The 22,197-nt window shown below is 42.1% G+C and overlaps 1 protein-coding gene across 2 annotated transcripts in view; it reads left to right on the forward strand.

Moving 5' to 3' along the window:
* Positions 1-22,197, forward strand: part of DNAH1 (dynein axonemal heavy chain 1) — a 280,454-nt gene that overhangs the window by 138,330 nt on the left and 119,927 nt on the right. For both annotated transcript variants that reach the window (XM_053298325.1, XM_053298327.1), the window contains 10 exons: positions 118-281; positions 980-1,093; positions 5,937-6,125; positions 7,127-7,232; positions 8,253-8,366; positions 10,146-10,295; positions 17,200-17,286; positions 18,394-18,580; positions 19,567-19,658; positions 20,242-20,396. In XM_053298325.1, coding sequence (XP_053154300.1) covers positions 118-281; positions 980-1,093; positions 5,937-6,125; positions 7,127-7,232; positions 8,253-8,366; positions 10,146-10,295; positions 17,200-17,286; positions 18,394-18,580; positions 19,567-19,658; positions 20,242-20,396 — 1,358 coding nt within the window. The remainder of the gene's footprint in view (positions 1-117; positions 282-979; positions 1,094-5,936; positions 6,126-7,126; positions 7,233-8,252; positions 8,367-10,145; positions 10,296-17,199; positions 17,287-18,393; positions 18,581-19,566; positions 19,659-20,241; positions 20,397-22,197) is intronic.

The raw sequence follows: 22,197 nt of genomic DNA on the forward strand, positions 1-22,197 counted from the left end.
CCTAAAGGACACCAGTTTCCTTGTACATGTCAATACATAACTGTTTAGAGAATATCAAGTAGACTTGGGATTTTTTTCCTCCAGGGCAAACAAACTTACTATGCTTCTTTTGCACAGCTGAGTGATCTAGTTGCACTTGTGCGAGGGAAGCTGACTCGGATGCAGAGAGGGGTGTTATCTGCTCTTATTGTAATTGAAGTCCATGCCAAGGATGTGGCAGCTAAACTCATTGAGGAGAATGTCATGAGCGAGAATGATTTTGAATGGATTTCCCAACTCAGGTGAAGAATCTCCTGTTGCCTATTATCATTATTATTAGACAGTGTGTTTTGTAGGTATTTTGAAACATGAGGTGTATGGACCAGACGGGGCTGTACCAAACTACTGCGGGGCGGGGGGTCATAATTATCAAGATTGGAAAAGGACCCTCAGACATCATCATTATCTCAAGCACTTTTACCTGCTTATAATTATAAAGTTATACTCAATTTTTATTGACCTGGCGGTTCTTCAGAGGTGCATCACGTGGGTGACGTCACCTTCAGGGGATGTGACCAGCACCCAGAAGGGCCCCACAGAGCCCTCTGGAGCTCATTCCCCAGCCGGCTTGGTTGACAGCTGAGTGTTTTCTTTGCTCTCTCGCTTGCTCCAAGTTATATGTCTTTTGTTGCAGTGTCATTGGCCTTATTCCATGAAATCCACTTTTTGCCACAAACCAGTTTTCAATTTGCATTAAATATGTATATTTAATTGAAGAATATCAACTTTTAAGATAGGATGCAGATGAAATATGCAACTTTCACCATAGAATAAGTATTGCTTAGTATGAATAAAAATACAGCCAGAAGAATGGGACTGTAGTATTGTCAAGTGGTATGGATTTTGATGTTATTGATGAAGTTACTGCCCACCACCCTGGTTAGCTCTTGTCATTTTCCTTCTTTATATACTTTGTGTTTGACTTTTTATTTACCATTAGGTACTACTGGACAAGAGATGATTTGTACATCCGGGCAGTGAATGCTGAATTTATCTATGGTTATGAATACTTGGGCAACAGTGGGCGCCTGGTGATCACACCTCTCACTGACCGGTATAGTAATTAACTGCAATTGTTCTTGGCCTAATTTTGCAAATAACAGATTTCTCAGTGGCTGAATGGATTAGATTGGTAGAGCTTTATTGGTTGTAAAACACTTAATCTTACAATACTGGAAAAGTTGGATTGGACCACAATTGGATGATTGGTTGATGTACATGGTGAGGCTTGTGGCCAGGAAAGAAATAACCTCCATAAAAATGGACAAATCCTCCAAATTTTTGAACTTATGAAAAACCTTATTTGACTTATTTTAAAGATGTATGGTATATTACAAGTGCTATCTGGGTTGTGGAAAGAGTGCTTTTGTTTGAAGAGAGTGGAAATTGTATGCTTCTGTTTACTTTCTTTGCTTGCTTGTTAACTAATTAAAATTCATAAATAAATAAATAACAAAAATAACCAAATATCTTGATAGTAAAGTGCAAATGCATATCTCTTTGCTGAATCAAAGGTCAAACTGCTACGTTTGCTCATGTTGGAAACTGAGCCATGGGCTGTCTTGTCAGGAACGGACTGCAGTGAGTTCCAAACAGTATCAGGGAAAGCCATTTTGGAACATGCCAGTAGTGATACCTTTTGTGTCTCATATCTTATTGAGGAAGTAATCAGAAAAATATGTCACATTGGAAGTGTACTTGAGCCATAATCAAATAGGATAAGGCTAATGACAGAGAATCTCTCCATAGCAGGCTAGGATTAGGATATAGAAGAGAAGGATGCCAAGGAAGGGGCTGGGAGTGAGGAAGGCAGATACAGCAGGACAGAAACATTCACAGGGCATCAGGCCACCTCCAGCCTCAGAGGCAAGATGCCTGTAAATACCAATTGTAGGAGAGCAACATCAGGAGAGAGGGCATGCCCTCACCTCTTGTCTGTGGGCTTCTCAAAGGCATATGGTGGGCCATTGTGGGAAACAGAATGCTGGACTAGACAGGCCTTGTGCCTGATCCAGCAGGGCTGTTCTTCTGTTTTTAGGTTCTTCTCAGGATGTCAGAAACAAGAACAGACACAGCCAGACAGAAAGACTGTGAGGCTACCTGTTGTGCAGGCAAGGCCCAAGAACTGATTTGGAAGCTTTTATTTTATTTTATTTATTTTATTTATTATTAAAACTTTTATACCGCCCTTCCAAAAGGCTCAGGGTGGTTTACATTAAAACACCATTAAAATCAGTTAATAATTAAAACAAAAATAATAAAGCATAAAAACAATAATTAATAATTAAAACATCGTAAAACAACAATTAAATAATCAGAATTTAAAAACAAGTTTTAAAAAGCTGAGAAAGCCTGGTTGAAGAGATGTGTTTTCAGGTGTTTTTTGAAAATTGCCAGAGATGGGGAGGATCGTATCTCAGCAGGGAACGCATTCCACAATCTCGGGGCAGCAGCCGAGAAGGCCCGTCTCTGTGTGGCCACCAAACGAGTTGGCGGCAACTGGAGTTGGACCTCCTCAAGTGACCTCAATGGGCGGTAGGGCTCATAGCGAAGAAGACGCTCTCTTAAATACCCAGGGCCTAAGCCGTTTAGGGCTTTATAAGTTATAACTAGCACTTTGTATTCTGCCCGGAAACCAATTGGCAGCCAGTGTAGCTCAATCAACAAGGGAGTAATGTGGTCTCTCCGAGATGACCCAGAGACCAACCTCGCTACCAGATAGTTTATAAGGGGACAATAGAACTCTGGGGATGGGAATCAAGCTTAGATTCTTGATAGGAATGTGCTTTACACATGCACTTTGCTCATGTAACCATGATGCTGTTGTGGAACAAAAACTATTTGGTGTGGGTCTACTTGGCATAGAGTGGCATAGTGTCTATAAAATTTGCAAAGTTCTCATATGTGCATATGGCAAATCTTGTGAAGTGCTGTGAACAAGAACAGATTTGTATGTGTCCTAGAGAAGCACAATTACAGGTATATAGCTTTCTTTTAAAAAAAAAATCTTTCTGCTTAGCAGAGAAATGTAAAGCAATACATTTATTATACAGGTGAAACTCGGAAAATTAGAATATCGTGCAAAAGTCCATTAATTTCAGTAATGCAAATTAAAAGGTGAAACTGATATATGAGACAGACGCATTACATGCAAAGCGAGATAAGTCAAGCCTTAATTTGTTATAATTGTGATGATCATGGCGTACAGTTCATGAAAACCCCAAATCCACAATCTCAGAAAATTAGAATATTACATGGAACCAAGAAGACAAGGATTGAAGAATAGAACAATATCGGACCTCTGAAAAGTATAAGCATGCATATGTATTCAGTACTTGGTTTGGGCCCCTTTTGCAGCAATTACTGCCTCAATGCGGTGTGGCATGGATGCTATCAGCCTGTGGCACTGATGAGGTGTTATGGAAGACCAGGATGCTTCATTAGCAGCCTTCAGCAATTCTGCATTGTTTGGTCTCATGTCTCTCATCGTTCTCTTGGCAATGCCCCATAGATTCTGTATGGGGTCAGGTCAGGCGGGTTTGCTGGCCAATCAAGCACAGTATACTGTATACTTTTCAGAGGTCCGATATTGTTCTATTCTTCAATCCTTGTCTTCTTGGTTCCATGTAATATTCTAATTTTCTGGGATTGTGGATTTGGGGTTTTCATGAGCTGTACGCCATGATCATCACAATTATAACAAATTAAGGCTTGACTTATCTCGCTTTGCATGTAATGCGTCTGTCTCATATATCAGTTTCACCTTTTAATTTGCATTACTGAAATTAATGGACTTTTGCACGATATTCTAATTTTCCGAGTTTCACCTGTAATTATATCTTTAATTATCACAGTGTAGTTGTAATTTATATGCATTGAAGATGGCCTGAATCTTTTGCAGGCTGAAGTAGAATATGGCTATTCAGTTTTCACTAAATGCAATAAAAGCAGTTTTAGCAAGTGATTCCCTGTGGATTTTATTGAATGATCGTCATTAAACAGTATGGGTAAAACAGCTCTCTGAGATTAATACTGTAGGCTATACACTTCTTTCTAAAACATTATTACACCTGATGATGAGCTCTACTATTGATTATTGGAGCTTTGGCTTAACTAGGGAGGGGATATCATATGTGTTTTTTGAAGTGCTGGATAATTGTTCTCAGGGGATTTATCAATGGAACTAAATCTAACTGATCACTAAATTGGATCAGGCAAGCTAACAAGGTTTTTTTTGTTTTGTTTTGTTTTTTAACCTTTTTTGCAATATATCATTTTCATGTGTTTGAGTGAGCTTATGTTACTAAATATTGTCCTTTTGCTACAGATACAATAATTTTAAAACATGCTGATCTCCACTTATGGTATACTATAGATTAAATGATTGCAGGCTGTGCTGTCATACCTTTGAACAATATTTGAAAAATACATGAACAGAAAAAGGAAATTGACAGTGTTTATGTATGAAACATAAACTGGGGCATAGGATGACAGCTTAAGTTGGTGCAACACTGGAATTTTTTCTGCCATGTGCCTCAAAAAGAATAATTTTGAGATGCTCCACACACTTGATAACCTGCAGTTCTTGGTCTTCAAAGTGAGAATATTGATGGTCTGATGATGCATCATTCTCATTAGATGAATTTATTTTCCTTCTCTTATTACTAAAAAGACATCTAAACTATGCTGCTTTTTGGAACAATTTCTTCACTGCCTTTCCCTTACACTGTTCCTAACCTATGTAGGCCCTGATTTTCTTTTTAAGTGTTTTATAGTGTTAAGTGGCTATCCGAACCAACACCTTCACTTCTGTTTTCAATTGTTTACCAGCACGGCAACAATATGCCACAAATAACAAATGGCTAATCATGAAAAGGATATCGATGAGGAAAGAGCCCGTTGTGCTTTATCCACCCGCTGCCTCCTCTGATTCTGTTTTTCTTTGGGTCCTTGCTGCCTCCACCTCCTTAACACCTCCCTGAAGGCCCCAAAAAGAAGGACCTAGGCCTCTCAGTTTATTAGGAATCAGCGGCCTCTGGCCTTCCCATCTGAACCGATAGGAAGACTTAACCAACATTCCTTTGTTTTGGGGGTTTCAGAAAAAACTGTGTAAGCCAAACAGTTATGTGGGAGGGTAAACTCCCTTCAGAGTGTTCAAGCACACCACTAACCCTACACAGTTTAAAATGAAATGAAATAAATGGTTTTCTTACAGGTTTAGGAACAAGGATCAGAGCTAGAGGAAAAGACCAGGCATACAAGGACTTGTAAATTAGCTTCTAGCCCTACAGGCCTAATCTGCTGGAATACTTACAGGTCTTTCTAGGGCAGCTTAACCAGGGAGGAAAAAACAGGGCTGACTGCAGTTCATCAGGAGGAGAGGGAACAATGAGGGTGGGAGAGATGTGACTTCGCCAAACCAGGCTGAAGCAGGCAAGGCCAAAGTTATCCTTGCCACCCATGGGAAATGCTATCCCTCTCATTCGCATACACAGTTGCTGAAAAGGTAACCCATTGGTGGCTTAATTGATAGACAAGGCCCTGTGGTCTCAGGGTCTCCTGCTTACATCCCTCAACAGAAGGGATGAAAGAAAGGTCAGAACTTATTGTCACTGGCAAGGTATTGCTGATAAGACTGAAAGAGAGAAAAACTAAACATCTGAATATCTGTGCATCCTTTTTACAAGTGACACTGTTCACTCAAACAGGAGGCAGGAGGAGGGAGTGCAGGACAGCTGCCAGCATTGATACTGCACCATAACGAAAAAGTTGGCACTCCCAGGTACTACTGTAGCTACTAGCTCCACTCATGAACACCAGTGTATCAGTATAGGAGATTTAACTGGATGACTTTGAGATACCTTCTGGCCTAAAAATAATTTAATTCTTTGTGATAGGTGCTACCTGACACTTACTGGAGCTTTGCACTTGAAATTTGGAGGTGCCCCTGCAGGACCAGCTGGAACAGGCAAAACAGAAACAACAAAGGATCTGGGAAAAGCTTTAGCTATTCAGACTGTGGTGTTTAATTGCTCTGATCAGCTCGACTTCATGGCAATGGGAAAATTCTTGAAAGGACTAGCCAGGTATACAGTGTTGCACATTAACATGTTACAGCGGGTGTGAATCTTGGCACAGCAGCCAAAGGGAATAAATGGTATGGCAGACAAAAGATATCAATGAGAGTGCTTCTTCATCCAGTGAAGAGTATAGGGCGTGTAGGAAGACCCCAAACAAGTGACTAATGGCAGTTTCAAACAAATAGCAATTTCTACATGACCTGTTAGGGCATATAGAGAAATATTACCAAGTTGGTCCCGTGGAATGGAAAATAACAAAACAGACAATTAAGCACAGTTTCTGAGCTGCCTAGATCTGGCATTGGTGCTAATCATCCAGGAAGACTCCTGAAGCACATATAATTTAGAATTGCCAACTGCATCCATTGTAGAGGCAAAGGATTTAACTACAGTTCCTGAGCTAAATTCAAGGTGCTAATTTTGGGCTTTCAAGCATCCACAGTGTGGCAGAGCATATGCCAGTGTGATCAAGGCATACTCATTGCCAGCAATGATGAATGGCTCTTCAGCTTTTATCAACCGGCAACACACACAGTGTAATTATTAATGACATACTGAAGCAGGATTTGTAGCTTTGCACTGGTTCAGCTCTTAGGTGGACCCATTCCATTAATTTTTTTCCTAGTGCATCAGGATTTGGAATTCGGCTATGCATTTTATAATTTATACCAACAGAAATGCAAACGCAAAATAAAGAAGCAGATTAGGCCTAGTGGCTGAGATGATGAGGAAAAGTACTCAAAGTAGTCCCATTGAAGTTAAAAGTACAAATGAAGCATTGCCTATTATGTCCTTTTGAGTTCAGTGGGGCCACTGAGTAATTTTCTTCTTCATGTCAGCCATTGTGTTCAGTATGACTCCTGCATGCATGAATCCTTTTTGAATGTCGCCTCCACAGGTCTCCTCTCCTCCAAACCTTATCTCCTGTGATATTTAAGACAGAATGAAACTAGATGAACATTCTTCCACTGTGTAACCCTGACACTGTTCTCCTTTTGTATACTCAGCTCTGGAGCCTGGGCTTGCTTTGATGAGTTCAACCGCATTGACATTGAAGTGTTGTCTGTAGTAGCCCAGCAGATCACAACAATTCAGAAGGCTCAGCAGCAGAGGGTAAGCTGAGATAGCATAACTTCAGGGCACACCAATAAAAAGTAAAGATGATGTTTTCTTGGTCTCCCCTTGTATTTCTCTTCAACTGATTGTCATCTAGATCTAGTATGGATTTGCACTGATACATATGAGACAGAGGCTGATATTCTTCTGACTAGGACAATGCCTTCCTCTATCCTCAATACTTAACCACGGTGGCAAGAAAGTTGCCTCTTTAATTTTGTCAGCTGTTTACTTTCAGTTTGCCAGCTAAAGACTTGGCAATGCCTAGCACACAAAGAACCATTGAGCAGCTAACAAGCCATCCATTTCCAAGCAAGCGGCTAGCTCAACATAGGGAGAAAAACAGGCTAGTAGTGCTTCCTCAAGCACTACTTTGTTGACCACATATTGGCAAAGTCCCATGGTGTGTATTTTCTCTAGCAAACTGATCATGACTGAGATTCATGAGTTGTGTTTATTATTAAAAGTACATAATATGAAATTATCACCTGCTTAGTTTTCCATGAAAGGGTCACCTTTTAGTGCTTGACCAGTCGAATAACAATTCATTTGCTTTTTTCTTAAAACCATGGAATTGCTGGGAAGATGTTTATAGTTGGAGAAATTGTCTCCAAATAATAATATGGGTAGTTATCAGTCAGTAAATATAGTAAATGAGAGCGCATTTTTAATAGAATACTGCTATGTGTCAAACTGGATTCCAAGAGAGTTCTGGTCACAATTGCAGACTGGTTCTGGGTTATCTTTGGAACAGTCCACTAAGGCCATTTATCTGGATTCCTAGGGTTAGCTTTATCAGTTCCCTGTGGCAATGAAGATTCTTGCTTGCTTGCTTGATTGACTGAATTTATATACCGCCTAATATAGAAATTGCTAGGCGGTGTACAGATTAAAACATAATATAAAATGTTTTATCATTTAAAATTCATAAAAACAAATAAAAATCACAATAGATAAAAACACATTAAAATTTAATACAAGCCATTCACCATGAGTAACTGTGTCTTTACTATCTAGGTAGACCGCTTCATGTTTGAAGGAGCTGAGATCCCTCTGGTTCCGTCTTGTGCAGTCTTTATCACAATGAACCCTGGTTATGCTGGACGCACTGAATTACCTGACAACTTAAAGGTAACTAAATGCCACTGGACATTGCAAGTTGCTGCATTCAGTTAGTGAGTGAGAGAGAGGGAGAGGGAGAGGGCGTATTATCACTGACCAACAATGGCATCAGATAGAACACCCAAATTCTAATTATCTTACACACAAGCTAGGAAATAAAATTTGTCTACAATGTAAAAAGGAAAAGAATCCTAAAACTTAGCATTTATAATTTTTAGGAGACCAAATACCCCCCTACAAATAACATCTGCAGTGGATTGGTTTAGGATTTTTTGAAACATTCAGCATACTCCAGTTCACCTCCACCCAGTGAGGTATTCAAAAAATGTTTTTCACCAGTGTTTGTATTGGTAATGGGGAGAGCTTCTAAGTACTACCAAGCTGAGAATGCAAGTTGATTATATTATCCCTCCAATAGAATATATTTCCTCCTTCAAATTTTTTTAAAAATGTCTCCAAAGAAGAAACATCCTATGGAACAGAACATAATAATTTATCTTCAAATTACTGTAAGCCTTGAAATTAATATTGCCAGCTCCAGCAAGCAGAACATTCTTCTTCTGTTTCTCAGAAAGTCTCAAGAAATCCCTAGATGAACCACATAATTGTATTTTGTTACAGCATGTTGAAACATGGTAGACCTTACATTTGAGGATATTTTGGTACTTTCAGCTGCTGCTTTGAAGTGATAGGAAATGGAAGTAGGGCACACATAATTTATTGTATATTAGAAAGTAAGAACGGTGTGGTGCTGGAGGATTCCATGCTGATGTTGCGCCAGTTCTAGTTGCACAGTTCATGCATATCCAAGCAGTATAATTACACCTGCAATTGTGCGATTTGTGTTTTTTTATTATTGTTGTTGTTGTTGTTGTTGTTGTTGTTTGTTCGATTTCTATACCACCCTTGCAAAAATGGCTCAGGGCGGTTTACACAGAGAAATAACAAATAAATAAGATGGATCCCTGTCCCCAAAGGGCTCACAATATATAAAGAAACCCAAGATAGACACCAGCAACAGTCACTGGAGGTACTGTGCTGGGGGTGGATAGGGCCAGTTACTCTCCCCCTGCTAAATAAAGAGAACCACTACATTAAAAGGTGCCTCTTTGCCAAGTTAGCAGGGGTTTAGATCTCTTGATCCAGGAAGGAGCAGCTCAAAGGCGATCAACTTAATTATAATTTGGAAGAGTGTGCACCTCAGTTGGCTTGACATCCTGTGCAGTTGATGTTCAACCACTCCAGTAATAAAAGTAGGTGCTGACATATTTTTAGAGTGGCATGGAAGACTTTTACTGACCTGCTGATTCAGCAGCAGCTGAATATGGGAAATTTAATTTCAGGTACAATTGATTACACTTATGGATCTTTATAATGAGCAATTAAAGACTTGCCATTATTAATGCTGATTTCTTCTTTTGTGCAAATCACTCTTAAATTGCCTCTGATCCATTTACAAGGATTGTTAAGGACAGATGAGTCTAGGTAAAATAAAGTGTGCCATTGAGTTGGTGTCGACTTTTAGTGACCACAGAGCCCTGTGATTGTCTCTGGTAGAATATAGGAGGGGTTTTCCATTACCATCTCCCGCACAGTATGAGATGATGCCTTTCAGCATCTTCCTATATCACTGCTGCCCGATATAGGTGTTTCCCATAGTCTGGGAAACATACCAGCGGGGATTCGAACCAGTAACCTCTGGCTGGCTAGTCAAGTCATTTCCCCACTGTGCCATTAGGTGGCCAGATGAGTCTAGTGCTCCTTTGATGGTGAATATATGTATTCCAGGCTCTCTTTCGTCCTGTGGCTATGATGGTTCCAGATTACTCTATGATTGCTGAGATTTCTCTGTATTCCTTTGGGTTCAATGAAGCCAAAGTTCTGGCAAAGAAGATAACAACCACATTTAAATTGTCTTCTGAACAGCTCAGTTCTCAGGTCAGTATTTTTAAGCCATCCATCCTTTCTAACTTCAGAAGAATCTCTTCACTTTAGAATTTCTTTCGATCACATCTTGTGATTCAAAATTGTTGCTTAATTTGATGTCCTGTAACCCATGTAACCCTACTGTGCGGCCGGAGGAGGAAGGAGCCAGCTGGCGCGGGGCGGCTTTATTCCCCGGCGCGCGATGGTGGTGGGCGCCTTGTCGGTTGAGAGTGTTTGAATGTTTGGCTGGCTGTGAGTGTTGGTGAACGAGGGGTATTTCTCCTTTTTTGCTTCTTTTGGGTACGGCAGTTTGGTAATAGGTGGGGTGGGGTTTTTTTGCCTTGGCTTTGCCTCTGTTGGAGGGGGCTCCTCGATTGCTGTTTGTAGAGAAGAGGTTGAGTTTGTTTGGCTGTGCTGATGGAGGAGGGGATGGAGACAGAGGGGATGACACAGGGAAAAGGGCAGGGTCGTCGTTTGGCTAGGGATACGGAGCCGCCCCCCCCCCCAGAGGAGGCTCGTGCCAAAAAGAAACGCAGCGGTTCTGTGGAATACCCGTCCAGGGCCTCAGGGAGGAGGGAGGATAATGTGAGACCGCTATCAGCTGTGGTGAAGGCGGTTAATAAGGAAGTGAGAATTGGAGACACTAATCCTATAAAATTGGCTGAGTGGTTACGGAAAGCTTTGGGCGATGTCTCCAGGGCTAGGTGCCTTCAATCTGGTGATTTATTGGTGGAATGCGTTCACAAAGAACAGTTTGAAAAGCTTCTGCGTTGGTCATCTTTGGGAAAGATAAAGGTTTCTTGTCAGGCTCCATTGCATCAGGCCTTTAGGAAAGGAGTAATACTGGGCGTTCCTCTGTATTTCGGATGAGGACATTCAGAGGTACCTAGGGGAGGGCGTTGTTTCTGGAGTGAAGCGCCTGTCTGCTAGGCGGGAGGGTAATGCCCTCCCCTCCTTTACGGTTTTTGCCCAGTTTGGAGGTTTGGAGTTGCCCAAGGAGGTGGTTATAGGATACCAAATCTTCAGGGTTCGCCCATTTGTTCTTTCCCCCTTGTGTTGTTATAACTGCCAACGATTTGGTCATGTAGCCGCGATTTGTCGTAGCCAGGTGCGTTGTGGGAAGTGCGGTGACGCGCATTCCATAAAACAATGCGAAAGTCTTTTGCCTGCGAAATGTTGTAATTGTGGCGGCGCTCATACCCCGGGATATCGAGGCTGTGCAGTTTCTAAGCAGGCCTGGGAGGTCCAGGCGCTCAGGATAGAGCATGGCATCTCTTATTCAGCTGCTGTTAAGCGACACAGGGAGGCTGGTGAGGTGTTGAAGGGGGTTGGGGGGCCCCCGCCACCTTCTTCCTCTCTTCCTTCCCACTCTGTGCTGTTGGATGGAGGGGCAGCTTGCCGTTTCCCTGCCAAAGAGAAGTTTTTGGCTTTTATGGTGGAGGTGATAAATTGCACTGCCCAGACGGAACGGCGTTCTGAAAAGTTAGTGATAATATTGAAGGCAGCTGAAAAGTATTTGGGTATGGATTCTGTGACGGCTGGCCAGATATGTGCAGAGCTGGGTCACTCTGAACCCTAGGTTGCGGTCTCTATCTATTTTCAGTTGGAACTCTCACAGTCTTTGTGCTCACGGCCAAGAATTGAAGCATGTTTTATCGACTAGTTCTCTTCCTCCATTGGTTGTTTGCATTCAGGAAACTTGGTTGGTCCCTTCTTTGGCCTTCTGATTAGGGGTGTGCAATTCGGGTTTTCGGGTGATTCGGCTCGGACCCGAACCGAATCACCCCTGTTCTGTTTTGTGCCCAAATCTGGGTCACCCGAATCACCCTTGATTCGGTTCGGATTCGGATTTAATCCAAATCCAAATCTGAATCAATTCGGGGGGGTAAAAAGGGGCCCAGGGGCAAAATTTTGGGGTGGGGTGGTTGTGCCCAATGGTTAGAGTCTACCACCCCAATTTCAGGGGGATTGGGAAAAATCCTGATTTTTGGTGAATTTTTAAAATTTTAGTGACTTTGGGGCAGTTTGGGGGCATAGCATGGGATCTGGGCAAAAGGAGTGGGGTGGGGTGGTAGTGCCTAATGGGTGCAGGCTACCACCCCAATTTCAGGGGAATTGGGCAAAGGGCTGATTTTTGGTAAATTTCTGAAATTTTCATGTCTTTGGGGCAGATTGGGGCAGATTGGGGCAGAAAGTGGGGCCTGGGGCAGAATAGTGGGGTGGGGTGGTAGTGCCTAATGGGTGGAGGCTACCACCCCAATTTCAGGGGGTTTGGACAAAGGGGTGATTTTTTGAGAATTTTTGAAGTTTTAGTGACTTTGGGGCAGTTTGGGGGCAGAAAGTGGACCTGCCCCAAAATAGTGGGGTGGGGTGGTAGTGCCTAATGGGTGGAGGCTACCACCCCAATTTCAGGGGGATTGGGCAGAGGGCTGATTTTTTGAGAATTTTTGAAGTTTGGGTGTCTTTGGGGCAGATTGGGGGCAGAAAGTGGATCTGCCCCAAAGGAGTGGGGTGGGCTGGTAGATAGTGTCTAATGGGTGGAGGCTACCACTCATCCCCAATTTAAGAGTGATTGGGCAGGGGGTGAATTTTGGTGAATTTATTTTTATGAGGTTTGTCTTCATAAGGTGAAGTGTGCTAAACCTCAGAAGTTTTTTCTGAGGTGTGAATTCTCATTCTATCATAGCAAATGAGATTTTTTTCAATTAAACAACTCTCATGACCCCACATTCACTTTTTCACACTTTCCTTTACTATGAATAATATGAGGAAGTAAACAATTTAGCACACTTCACCTTATGAAGACAAACCTTTTGGTATTTTAGAAGGTTTAAACTATTTGGGAGTTGATATCAGGATCGAGGAGACTGAGGTCTTGGTTATCGAAATTCCGCTGGTAGGATTGTCAGTGCCAGTTAGGATAGTTAATATATATAACCCGTGCCGGCCTATTTCCAGGGATTTATTGGAGGCATTGCTTGATGGTGTTCGGGGTCTGGTTATTTTTTGTGGGGATTTTAACAGTCACAATCCTCTGTGGGGCAGTTCGAGACTTGATTCTAATGGCAAGGTTTTGGAGGCGTTTTGTGCTGACCATAGCTTTGTGGTTCTTAATGATGACACTCCGACCAGGTTTGATTCTAGTTCTGGACAGATGTCTTTTTTGGATTTGGGTATAGTTCCTGGCTCAATAGCAGGGAAATGTTCTTGGGAAGTTTTGTCTGACCTTCATATGGGAAGCGACCATCTTCCTGCCTTATTGCAGTTTGGAGAGCAGGGGCTTTTTGAGCAGCATTCTCTGGGCCTTCGTTGGAATTATATGAGGGCTGACTGGAGTTTGTTTCAGACCTTCTGTACACGGGAGTTGGCGTTGGCCCCCGCTTCAGCTTCGGTAGAGGAGCTTTCTGACATTATTTCATCTGGTATCTTTGAAGCAGCCTCTCTTGCTGTTCCCAGGTCTGGGGCTCGGGATACATCCCGTCGTTTAGTCCCCTGGTGGTCAGAGGACTGTAAATTGGCTGTTCGAGCACGGAACCGTGCATTTAGGAAAGCTAAACGTTCTATGTCTGGGGCTGATCTGCTTGTCTATAAACACTTGAGGGCTAAGGTGAAGTTGGTTGTCCGGTCGGCGAAGAGGAAGAGCTGGAGGTCCTATTGTGACGGGTTGTCAGTAGATGTTCCTGTTGGGAACGTCTTTAGGCAGATTCGGAAGATGAATGGGATTTATCCAAAGTTGAGAGGTGTTCCTGCTTTGGTGTCGGCAGATGGTTATGTTTCTGTTTTGGATGTGGAAAAGGCTGAAACGCTTGCTGACTTGTTTCAACAAGTTGGCAGCTTGGATAATAGGCTGACTTCCTTTGAGCGACGTCAGGCTGCCTTCTTGGAAAGCAACAGGGCGGTTTTTGACGTGTCTACTCCTTATTTGGAATGTGAGCTTGATGCGTTCTTCTCTCATTGGGAGCTTCGTAGGGCTATATGTCTAGGAAGGCGGTCAGCTCCCGGTGAGGATGGCATCAGTTATGAAATTCTTCAACACTTGCCTGAGGACTCAGTTCAGCTTTTGCTTTGGTTATATAATTTGATTTGGGAGATGGGTGTTGTTCCACTATCCTGGAAAGATGCCATTGTGGTTCCCGTGGGCAAACCGGGCTAGAATTTGTCAGAACCAACGTCTTATCACCCTATAGCTTTGCTCTCTTGTTTTTGTAAACTCATGGAGCGGATGATCAACGATCACCTGATGTCGTATCTTGAGAAAAATTAGTTGCTTACAGACTTTCAGAGTGGTTTTCAGAGGGGTCGTGGCACTTTAGACCAGGTGGTCCGATTGGAAACTGATGTACATAAGACCTTTCATTTGAAAGGGTTTTTGGTTTTGGCATTTCTGGACCTTGAGAAAGCATACGATATGGTTGGGAGGGAGGGCTTGCTGTATAAGCTGCACTGTTGTGGTGTAAAAGGAAGACTTTTTCGGTGGCTATTGTCCTTTTTTGAGGGCAGATGTATTAAAGTCCGAGTCCGGGACTCAGTTTCTGAGCCCCGTGAAATTCAAAATGGGATCCCCCAAGGCAGCGTTTTGAGCCCTACTCTGTTTAACGTGATGGTGAATGACCTGCCTCTGGTTTTGCCACAAGGTGTGGCCTGCAGTATATATGCAGATGACTGTGCAATCTGGTATAGGAGTAAAAATTTGGGTAGCGCTGTGGATAAAGTAAATAAGGCTCTCCTTGCTTTGGAGACTTGGGGGAACGAGTGGGGCTTCAAGTTTTTGCCTTCGAAGTCGAAGGGGATGATTTTTACACATCGCTCAATATCGGTGGCTCCCAGCTTGTTTCTGTACGGCTCTCGTATTGAGCTTGTTGCTGAATTTCGGTTTTTGGGAGTAGTTTTTGACTCCAAACTAATGTGGGTCCCCCATGTTCGTTCCCTTGAAGATCGTTGTAGGCCGCGTCTCAATTTACTGAGAAGTATTTCTGGTAACTATTGGGGAGCGGACTGGGGGTCTCTTCTGTTGGTGTATCGTGCCATGGTTCGCTCGGTGTTGGACTATGGATGTCAGGCCTTCTCATCTGCTTCCAAATCTACTTTGCACAGGTTGGATGTAATCCAGTCTACAGCCCTCTGGACTGTTTGTGGGGCTTTCCCTACTACTCCTTGCAGTGTTCTCCAGGGGGTGACTGGCGAGATGCCTGGGGCATTACGTCGGGAATACCTGGATATTGTGCTGTGGAACCAGCTCCGGGATTTATCATTTGGGAATTGGGGCTCCGTATATGATCAATGCTGGGAGTTTAGCGATCCTGGAAAGTTTGATGGAGGTCGCTGTCCTCATGCGGTAAGATTGTTCAAATGGCTTGAGTCGGATCTCACTGAGGGGCTACGGCTGGCGCGGAATGTGCCTTTGATTTATCCAGTTTGGCTGTATAGTCCCCCTGAGGTTCTGCTGGACGGTTTGGAGGGAGGCCCCCTTTGGTAGTCCGCTGCTGTGTTAAAATCTCTGACTTTGGAACGGTTATCAGCGGATTCTGGTTTTTGCAGGATCTATACAGACGGTTCCAGGACCGTCCGGGGAGATAGGGTGTCTGCGGCATTTGTTTTTCCCAGTTTGGGCATGAGAAGGGGATATAGGTTGACTGGGGGTGTCAGCATTATGACGGCTGAACTCACCGCGATCCTCTTAGCTCTGGAATGGGTCCAGGGAATGCCCCCTGGGAGGTATGTGATTTTATCAGACTCTAAGTCCGGTTTGCAGGCTATTCAAGGGGGTGCTTTTTTGAATAAATCCCCCGTTGTTTCTGACATCTGGAACCTGAGTAACTTTCTTCATTTGGGGTTTTTTTGTGTCCGGTTCCATTGGGTACGGTCCCATGTTGGGATCTTTGGTAATGAACTTGCGGATGCTGTGGCAAAGGAGTCTTTGGACCGCCCAGCTGTGGATTGCAGAATCCCCTTTAATGGTATGGAGGTTAGATCTTGGGTATGGTCGGAATTGAGGAAGGTTTGGCAGGCGGATTGGGATGTGGACTCCACGGGTTGGAGGGTTTATGCTTTCTGCCCGAAATTGGGTGATTTCAGCTTGTTCAGTGTTTTGGGTAGGTCCCGGCAGGTCTCTTTGTTTAGGGTGCTATCGGGTCACTGCTCGACTAGGGATAGGTTGCTTCTTCTTGGAAAATTGGGGGGTGATTTGTGCCAGTTCTGTGGAGTTTCTGAAACTGTGGACCATCTTTTGTGGGATTGTATTCGTTTCAGTGATGATCGTGTTGATTTTCTTCTCTCTCTTCAATCCGCTGGTTTTAGTGGTAGGTCTATTCGGGAGTTGTTTCTGGATCGACGAAGTTGGAAACTGGCTATCTCGCTCTTATGGAATTTTCTCAAGTCGTCTCGTTTATTTGAACATTTGTAGATCTATATTAGTTTGAACGCTTGAGCTCTTTACTGGACTTCCAGTAGGTGGCGTTAGTGGGACCATGGCACGCCATTACCATGGTCCTGGCACGCCATTACCATCCACAGGAAGAAGAAGAAGAAGAACATATTCCATTCTCACTTTCACTTCTCAGTAGCTATCTTTTCTCCATCTTATCTTCTGTAGTACAATATTGTATGTAGTCATATCAATACTATCACATGCCTTGGTTTAATTTACTTCAAGCTGTTATCAAGGAACAGCTGCAAGAGGACAGAAGGACTCATAAATTGCTGCTGTTTTTCATATTCTCCTTTAGACCATTACTCTCTACTGTCTTTTAAAAAACTGTTTTTACAATAAAACATTGAAGTATAAGACTATCTATGTAAAGGATCCCCCTCCTTTTGCTTCTTCATACTCAAGCAAGAACCTGGGCTACAGGTAGACAGGAAGACTGTTTCTTCCCCTTGTCTAACTGATTAGATGCTTATCCTATATCTGCCACAGGACCACTATGACTTTGGAATGAGAGCAGTGAAGACTGTGATTTCAGCTGCCGGCAACCTCAAAAGAGAAAATTCAACAATGAATGAGGCAAGTCTATGATGGTCTCACTTGAACTGGCTCTATATGTGGTATTGCATTGTCACTAGGACGTGTCTTTTTCTTGCATGAGAATGACCAGAGAAACAGCTCTACAATGATTAATAGCCCCTTCCCCATTTTACAGAGGATCCCAACATTGGGGCCCCCCGTGTTGTTGGCAATTGTGGCTGGGGATGATGGAAGTTATAATCTAGTAACTTTGGAGGCCCAAAGTTGGGAACACCTCCCCTGCCCTATTACATTCAGGGCCTTTTCCAAATGATCAGAATTTAGCATAATTAAATGTGCAATTGTTGCTCATTTGTTATGCAAAAGCCCAATATCTTTGCTCCACATTGTGCTTCCTTTGTGGGGAGCAAAATTTTATGTGCCAGCTTTATACCAACTCAAACCATTGGTCCGTCCACCTCAGTATTGTTTACAATGACTGGCAGTGGATCTCCATGGTTTCAGGCAGGATTCTTCCCCAGCCCTACTTGGAAATGCCAGGGCTTGAACCTGGTAGTACATGCAAAGCAGATGCTCCATCACTGATACAGCCCCATCACCATGCTGAAATTAAAGCTAGTGAAGTTTGTTAATATTTTCATTGTGAAATAATTTTTCCAACTAAATATTAAAATCAGTTAATATTGCCATATGCTGAGACTTCATCATTTATTTAGCATTCTATTCTGCTCTGTTCGTTCATTTTAAGGTGTAATAGATTTATACATTAAAATGTGTGATTGCATTTTCAGTTGACCTCTTGTAAAACTTGTTTAGCTTATTTTTGTTTACTTCATTTAAATAAAAATCTTAATTGTTGGTAACGTTGTCCAGGCAACTTTAGTGAAGAAAAAAACACTATTTTTTATCACTTTAGTTATTGATGTTTGGAACAAAAGCAAAAAGAAAATGTTCTATTATTTAAATAAGCAATCGTAATTAAATTAGTATATCATCAAAAATACAAAATATCTGTAGAACAATCAAGACTTCCGATGAAGAAAAATATTTGCTATTGAGGCTGGGCATGATGGCTATGATGGCCAACTGCAAGACAAGAGACAGAAGCAGCGTTTGTCTTATATTCTGTTCTTTCATTTTTCACAGGAACTGATTTGCCTAAGGGCCATTAAGGATGTCAATGTTCCTAAGTTCTTGCAGGATGACCTTAAACTCTTCAATGGTATAATTTCTGACCTGTTTCCTATGATCGTAGAGGAACATATTGACTATGGCATCCTGGAGGAAGCAATTCACAGATGTTGTCTCAAAGACAACTTGAAGGATGTTGATGGTGAGTGGAGAGGAAACAAAGGTTCTTTATTTTGGCCCTATATTATGCCACTAGCATTTTTTAAAACAGAATTCTTGTTATATAGCAGTAACTTCTTAGAATAATATGAAATTAGACAGCATCAGAGCAGCAGGCTACAACTTCACCTTCAGCAATCTCAGCTCACAGAACATATGTGAACATGTATGGCCATTGCCTGGCTGGGCAATCTGGGAATCCTATGTACTCCATCTTGAGTTCCATAGAAAAAAGGCAGGATATAAATGTAGCAACTACATGTAATTGCCCTTTCATCTAGGAGCTTCCCTGTTAATCCTCAACTATGATGTTATGCCCCAAAGCCTCCAACATTTTTAAATTGGAAAACCAGGTAGGTCAAGCCCTGATCTTTCTAATGCAAAATATGAGGCATGGCAGTGAAGAAACATTCATACATCAAAAAGAAACAGAAGAATTCACAAACAAATTTACACTTTGTTTCCCCAGTTGCATTTGATATCAGGAGTTAGGCATGCCTAACTTGTCCTTATTAATAATTTCAATGGAACTTCCTTGAGTATATTTAGTCAGAAAGTCAGCCACTGTGTTGTAACATTCAGACACTGAGTACTGAGTGTACTGAGCTGTGAAAGTAATAAGGCACACATGGAACTGGGTGCCATTTAGTGTGTGTGTGTCTGTGTCTGTATCTGTGTCACTCACATACTGTATCACTCGGATTATGGAATGTGGGGGAGATATGGAAGTCTTAAGTAAGAGTAGAATGCCAGGCTTGGCTGACATCTTTCTCCAGTTAGCTAAGGAAGAAACTGATGTGAGGCCTGGTGCCTGAAAGACAGAGTAACAAAATTCTCTGGTGCTTAGAGGCCATAAAGCAGTATGGGCCTTCTTAGGTTCTCAAGCCATTCCAATACAGTTGGTGCTTACATCCAAAAGCCATTGAAAGAAACTGTGAAGTATTCCCATTCTGAATCTTTTTGCTCTAGGTTTTGTGACAAAGTGTATCCAGCTGTATGAAACTACTGTAGTGCGGCATGGACTCATGCTGGTGGGGCCCACAGGCTCTGGGAAAAGTAAGGTAAGCACTGTGGAATATGGAGTCTGATGTCGTTAACAGAGAAAAGGGAAATCACCTTAGTGATTTTCTCCAGTGCTGATACCCATGGCACGAGGACTTTCTGCCTCAGTATGTTTAATCTAATAGGGTTAGAGATTTTGTTTGGAAACCCACCCCTTCCAAAAATCTTTCCTGCAAAACATAGCAACCTGTATAGGAGTGCTTTGAAATAAGCATACTGAGAATTAAAACTGATATAATGAACTTACATGTACTATGAAAAAGCCTCATTAAGGCAGATATGGATGACGTTGAGCCTGCACAGCTTTAGTGGGATTTCTGCAATGTGATGTTTGCAGGTCTTTCATCAAAATTCTGCAAGAATAGAGGCCATTGTCTCCTCCATTTTTGTGATCAGTATTTGCCTTGTATAATCCTGTTACCTTAATCGTGTCAAAGGCTTGGGCAAAGTCCTTTGTCCAAAGTTAACAAATAACTTTGCATTATTCGTTATTGTATATTCATGGCAAGTTTGCATTGTCTCTGAGTTCAGTCTTGGAATAGATGCCATGTTGTTTCATTCCCTTGCACTCTCTTTCTCCAGTGCTATAGAGTTTTGGCAGCTGCAATGACATCTTTGAAAGGTCGGCCTTCAGTCAGTGGTGGAAACTATGAAGCTGTCAAATATTATGTACTGAATCCCAAATCTATTACAATGGGCCAGCTGTATGGAGAGTTTGACTTGTTAACTCATGAATGGTAAAAGGCAAAACTGTTCTCTTTTCTAGCAGCTTCTGCCTCTTTCTAGAAATTATGGACTCTTTAAAAATCTAAACTCTAGAAAGCCATTTTTGTGCCTTAGTGGTAAGATTAAAATATATGGACAAGATCCAGCCAGTTAAATACTGAGTTTAGTTGTGTAACACTGAAAACAGTGGAATAGAATGCTTAACCTTCACTGGATCAAGCCCTTTCTTCTAGGGATGTGCACAAAATGGATTTTGCATTTTGTTTCAATCACGAAACAAAATACAGATGGCCAAAACGTTTCATTGAAACAGCAGTCAACCCGGTTGTTTCAACAGAACAAAACTAGAAATGTTTTGAGTGTTTCAGCCATAGAGAATAATGGGGAAACTCAAAACACCCCATTGTTCACCATGGGTAGCTCCTAATAACACCAGAGTGGGTTGGGTGGTAGGATATGATGAGTGCTACCTACCACCCAAACCATGAAAGCAGTCAGTTTTTAACAAATGTCTAACCGTTCTCACCAACCCCCTTAGGAGTGCAAGCCATTCAGCAGCCAGTGTAAGAAAACCAACCAGCAAGGAAAAAACTGGCCTCTAAAATGGTGCTTGAAACGTTGAAATGTTCTGAATCAAAATGGGGTTGTTTTGTTCTGAGCCAAAACAGGCCCTTTATTTAAAGAGAGTTTTTTCAAGTTTGAAACACTCAAAATGGCCCATTTCAAGTCAAAACATTTTGATATCAAAACGTTTTGCACATCCCTGCTTTCTTCTAAGCTGTGCACATGAGTAGGAAAATTGGACAATGCCTGACTTGTCCTTTTAATTTCATTGGATTACTTTGAGTTATTCTGCCTAACTTGTCCTTTTTAATTTTAATGGGACTATCTTGAATAATTTCCCTCATCATGTAGGCTATTGGGTTTATGCTGATGGGCTTGCATACATAAAATGAATCAGATGTTCATGACACTGACTAACATCCCGAGCAATGTTGGGAGGAAGCAGCAGGAGGAGCATCCTCACAAGGAGAGGCTGCTCTTAAACAGAGTCTTCCTGAGCAAGAGAGTGTGTGCACAACGGGGAGTGATTTTCCCTGATCTTCCTTGCCTCTGTAAGTGCTTTTTGTCTTCCAGAATTATGTTCCTGGGGGTCACACAGGCAAAGAGCACTTACGGAGGTTGGGGAGAGAAGTGAAAATCGCTTCCTGCCCCCATGCAGTCTGCTGTGGATGTCAGCAGGATAGGATACCTAATGCCCTTTTGTATCTGCAGTTGTCTCCCCTTATTAGTTATTCCATTGAACCGTCATGTTTATTCTGATGAGCAACATGAAGAAATCAGAGCCTTCTTATGGCTCCCCCCACCCCCGTCAACTTCAGCTGTCTCACGACACTCTGGATTACAAGGTTTGCCCACTAGACTGATGAAGATGGATTCTGTGGATCATTACATTTACAAATCCCTCTTCAGAAGTGAAGTAATAGAAGTATGAATAAAACTGCAGTCCATAGAGAGACTCCACTGTAATACTGCTTTTCTAACTGCTGTTCCAAATAGATACTTAGTTACACAGCTTAAGTGTATAATTCCATAAAGGTATTAAAACCAATAACAAGAACTCCAAGAGAAGCTATGCCCAGTAAATGTTTCCTACATTTTACCCTGAAGCTTACTAGACTTGGGCTAAAGTGCATACTTATGGAAGATTTTTCCATATCATATTCTGTTTAAGTGTGACAGCTTATTTACAATACAAACTTTGCCCAAAGGGCAACATACACATGCAGCAGAGTAACAAAAAATACCATA

This window comes from Hemicordylus capensis, chromosome 2 (assembly GCF_027244095.1).
Source record: "Hemicordylus capensis ecotype Gifberg chromosome 2, rHemCap1.1.pri, whole genome shotgun sequence".
NCBI lineage: Eukaryota > Metazoa > Chordata > Lepidosauria > Squamata > Cordylidae > Hemicordylus > Hemicordylus capensis.